The sequence below is a fragment of the Parus major genome, chromosome 11 (assembly GCF_001522545.3).
Source record: "Parus major isolate Abel chromosome 11, Parus_major1.1, whole genome shotgun sequence".
Taxonomy (NCBI): domain Eukaryota; kingdom Metazoa; phylum Chordata; class Aves; order Passeriformes; family Paridae; genus Parus; species Parus major.
In genome coordinates, this window is record NC_031780.1 from 2368269 (window position 1) to 2372873 (window position 4605).

The 4605-nt window shown below is 52.3% G+C and overlaps 1 protein-coding gene across 1 annotated transcript in view; it reads left to right on the forward strand.

Moving 5' to 3' along the window:
- LOC107209604 (dual specificity protein phosphatase 22-A-like) overlaps positions 1-4605 on the forward strand; it is a 16264-nt gene that overhangs the window by 4444 nt on the left and 7215 nt on the right. The window contains exons 5-7 of the mRNA XM_015639513.1: positions 818-867; positions 3451-3525; positions 4198-4369. Of these exons, the coding sequence (XP_015494999.1) occupies positions 818-867; positions 3451-3525; positions 4198-4369 (297 nt within the window). The remainder of the gene's footprint in view (positions 1-817; positions 868-3450; positions 3526-4197; positions 4370-4605) is intronic.

The following is a 4605-nucleotide window of genomic DNA, read 5'->3' on the forward strand; positions in this document are numbered from 1 at the left end:
GTGTGGGGCTGGGAGCTGTGGGTCGGGGTTTGCGCTGGGTTGAGGTCATTTTGGCCTCTCCACGATGGATTTTGGCTCTTCCCAGCGTGGGGAGATGTTGGGGTGGCACCAGGCATGGAGCTGTGGATGAGGAGATGCATGGAAAGCCTGTCCGTGCTCATCCTTCCAACCTGGGTCATTCCAGCACAGAATTATCCTGTGCCCATCCTGCTCTGCCCATTCCTTCCTTCAATAATCCACTTTTCCCAGCCTTCTGGGCCAGGGGGTTGGGCTGCCTGAGCCAGGAGCAACCTGATGGAGATGGGGCAATCTCTGGCACTCTGGCTGCAGGATTTCCCCCTTGTTTGGCTAAGAAAGGATTAAAAAACAAAACCCAACCCCCAGATAAAAAGGATCTAAATTTAGCTCCAAACAGGGAGGATCGAGGAAGCGATGTTTTAAGGAGAGGAAAGTAATCTGACCCAGGCCAGCAGGCAGCAGATGATTTATGGGGTATTAAAAGGACAGGGAGGAAATAACTCATTGATGAGAGTGGCTTTGTCAGTGCACGTCTTCCTGGTGGAGTTTGGGGCTCCCTGGCTGTGTTTTGGGGACTCCTGAATATTTTATTTGTCCCCACAGCCTGTCCTGTGGGATTGAGACGAAATCACTTGGGGTGGGATGGATGCATCCATCCATTGCAGTGCAGCAAACCCCAAAGTGGTTTTCAGCTTTCTTCTCCCCTCAAGGTCAACTGAGAAAGGAAAAAGAAAAAAGAGAAATGGAAGATGTTGCAGTTCTTGGAGGTATTTCATGACTATTTTATTTTGTATTGCAGGACATGACCTATCTGTGTATCTCGGCCTCAGATTCATCCAGTCAAAACCTGTAAGTGATTTCCCATCCTTTTTCCTGTTGGCAGCTGCTGGTCAATAAAAGCTCGGGTTCTGCAGGATGAAGGTTTAGTCCATTCATGCTGTGAAATTTCACATAATCCCTGAGCTTCCCAGAAGCTGGGGTTCATTTTTCTCTGGTAAATAACATTTTAGGGCTTAAAATCTATTTTTAATGTGTATTTGCAGTCAGGAAATGTAATTTTTCATCAAGTTTCAGAATCATTCCACTGAGAAGGATTGAAAATTGGGAGTGTGACAAAGATGATTTGTGTCAGTCTTCCAGGCATTTTTTTAAAGAGAGATCTATGAAAATACAATTTTTTTTTCACCATATAAAGCACAGATGCTCATAACTCTTGGAATGCTGTTTTGGAGATGAAGCTGCTGAGAGGAGCTGGGAGGAATTCCCAGGATTTTGTGGGATGCTGCTGCTTTGGGTGACGGGCACCCATAAATCATCCATTTGCACCAGCAAATTGGCAAATCCACGGTATTCTTCTCTCCAACCAAACCCTAAAAAGCATCAAAACCTAATTTCCAAGGCTCTGCCTGTGGAGGTGCTGTTTTTTCCAGCATCCTTGGGAGCAGCCGTGCCCGGGGGTGGAATTCTGCTTGCTCATGCTCCCGCTGAGCGGAAAGAGAAGCTTTACAAGAAAACCCTGCCTCAGCAAGAACTGGGATTTTTGGTTTTGTTTTTTTTTTTCCCTTCGCTCATTTCTTTGCGTTTTTGGCATGTCTATGAAAGGGAAAAAAAAAAAATAACAAGGGGGAAAAAAAAAATTAAGATAAGGCTGCCTGCAGGAAGGAAGAGTTATTCAAGAAACTATTTTCTGCTTGTCAGTTTATGCCTTGGATTTCACAATCCTGGTGAACTTTGTGTCCTGCTTGTGATTCGGGAGCTCGGCAGCTCTCAGCACTGCAATTCCACTCCCTGATCCCACGCTTTGAGGCTGGAAAAGCACAGGCAGAGCTTTCCCTCTGGAAAAAAAGCCACCCTTGGAGTGGGTGAGGATGGATGGGGGAGCCAGATTCCTTTGGGATGGCTTGGGACAGGGATGCAGGCTGGAGGCACGAGCATCGCGTCCTTGCAAGCGAAGAACATTCCTGCTGGTCCTGCCGAGGGGCTGAAGGGGAGCACGGGGGTCTGGAGTGTTTGGAGCTGCGTGGGCAGCACCTGCAGGCCCTGGGGGATGTTGTGTGCTCTGTGAAGATCGGCAGGACGAGCAGGGAAATCCCCTGGGATGAGCTTTGGGCAGGGAAAATCCTCTCAAACAGTGATGCTCCATTTGCTGGAGGATCCTCGGGCTGACATCTCCTTCCAGGAATGAGAGACTCAGTACTTTTAGCCTGATCACGACGTCAGAGACTCCCCCATCTCTCATTTTCCTGGGAAGCAGAACCCTCTGCTATTCCTGAATAAATTCATCTTTTTTTGGCTCCTTAGAAGGTGCCGAGCCCAGCGCTCCCAAGGCAGGGTGAAGAGCAGCCTCTTCCATGGGCTGGCAGGGATGGAGGAGGTTCTGGAGAGTTCCCAGAGGGAAACCAGCTCTCTTGGCAAGGAACAGAGTGGGAATAACTGCGGGAGGTCATGCCTTGGCTTCTGAGAAATCAGGAAGGCTGCGTGGGCTCACACCCACCCCGTCACGCGGAGCAGAGGAAGTCCGGCGCCGGAGCAGAGATGCTGCCAAAGGAGCCCTCTTCTCCTCCTGGAAAACCCAGGGCTGGGGGGCCAGGAGGCCACCAGCAGCAAAAGTGACCAGAAGCAAATTTTCTGCCTCAAAACTGCCCCAGGGCTCGGTGTGGCTGAGGGGGAGGGTAGGGATGGTCAGGTTTTATTGGAAAGAGAGGAAAATGTGTCTCAGCGTGGGATCTCAGCGTTACAACAGCTTCTGGAATCCCATCCAGGGATGAGCTGCAGGGATTTGTCTCACCAGAGCCTGTCCACGAACACCCAGCTGTCCACTCAGTACACGTGGAATCAGTTATCCTGTTTTCCAGGTCTCCAGCAGGAAGGTTCCCACCTGCCCCGTTCTGCCGTGAAATGCTCTGGTTTGGGGGAATGTGCTGCCTCTGTTTTCCCAGCAGCTCCTGGCTGTGCTTTTGGGGATGCAGGCAGCAATCCATGGACGTGCCTGTGCTGTGCTCGCCTCTCTGTGCCTCCCCGTGGGTAGGGGCAAGATGTCTCCTCCTCCCTCTCCCTCCCTGCTGGCTCCTCTCCATCTCCCTGGAGGGAGGCAGGTGTTTTTGGCACTGTTGGGAAGGAGGGGTGAGGCAGGATAACGGAGGGTTTGTGTCCCCTGGGCACAGGGTGACACCCTTCCCTGCAGGCTGTGCCCCTGGGGCTGAGCTGCTTTCTCTGATGGCATCACCCTCATTCCTCCATCCCTCAGGAAGCAGGAAAACCTCTGGGATGTCTCCCAGGTCATTTCCTTCACCTGGCACAGGAAGGATCTCTGCTCCCACCCCACGCTGGTGGCCCCAGGGTGGTGGGAAAGCCTTGGGAGCGCCGGTGCTGCTGTTTGCAGGGTGCAGGGGTGGCCAGCCCTTCCCTCCTCACCTGCCTCTCTCCCTGCAGGCTGCAGCATTTCAAGGAGTGCATCCAGTTCATCCACGAGTGCCGGCTCGCAGGGGGAGGCTGCCTGGTGCACTGGTGAGAGCTGCTGTGACCCCCTCACACCCCACCCGTCCTCTGGGAGCTGGGGATGGGCTCCCAAAAAGTGTCCTTGGTGTGGAGCACCACTGGGGAGGGGGAGGAAGGAGAGGAGGAGGCACAGAACAGCAAGGAGGGCCATGGGAAGGTCTTCACTTTTGGATCCATTGGTTTTTTTTGGGAAGCTAAATAACAATTCTCACCTTTTGGAGATTCTCTGTCCTTCCCCTCTTTGCCTTGGGCTGGGATGAGCAACCCTGGTCCAAATATCAAGGAATTGATGCCAACCTTCCTCTGCAAAAGCTGAATCAAAACTCACCTGGAAACCCCACATTTCCAATATCCAGGTGCTCATTTAAGGAGAAACTTTGCTTTTGAGACGGGGTGGGATGAAGGAAGGGGAAGAGACAGAGAAACAATAATTTTGGGGAAGATTTCATCAGTTTCAAGGAACAGGTGATTTCCCAGGGATGGGTGGTCCTTGCACTGACCACCTGAGTGCCCAAGACGTGGGACAGGCTTGAGGAGGTGACAGGGGCTGTGACAGCAGCCTTGAGAGAGCTCCTTACCCCATCCCAACCCATCCTGCTTGCAGCCCAGCCAGGGAATCTGCATCCCAGGGGTGATTCCTGCGGGATGCTCTCCCTGACACGGCTCCTCCTGCCATCCCAGCCTGGCTGGGGTGTCCCGCAGCTCCACCATCCTGGTGGCCTACCTGATGACAGTGACAGAGCTGGGCTGGGAGAGCTGCCTGGCTGCCACCAAGGCCGTGCGCTCCTACGTCAGCCCCAACCCCGGCTTCCAGCAGCAGCTGCAGGAATACGAGAGGACGCTGCTGCAGGAGGTAAGGTGCCCTCGGATAATTTTGGAGGAGTTTTCAAGCAGGAGAAACTCCTTTGAGTGCAGCTCTCTGCCCCAGCTGGGTTTTGGGAATGGCATTTATTACCTGGGGATTTGGGGGTTTGCGTGCCAAAAAACGAAAAGAAAATTAAAAAAGAGGAAGCGCCTCGATGTTATGTGAGCACATTTAAAAAAGCTCTTGAAAACCCTGAACTTGAAAACCCTAAACTTGAAAACCCT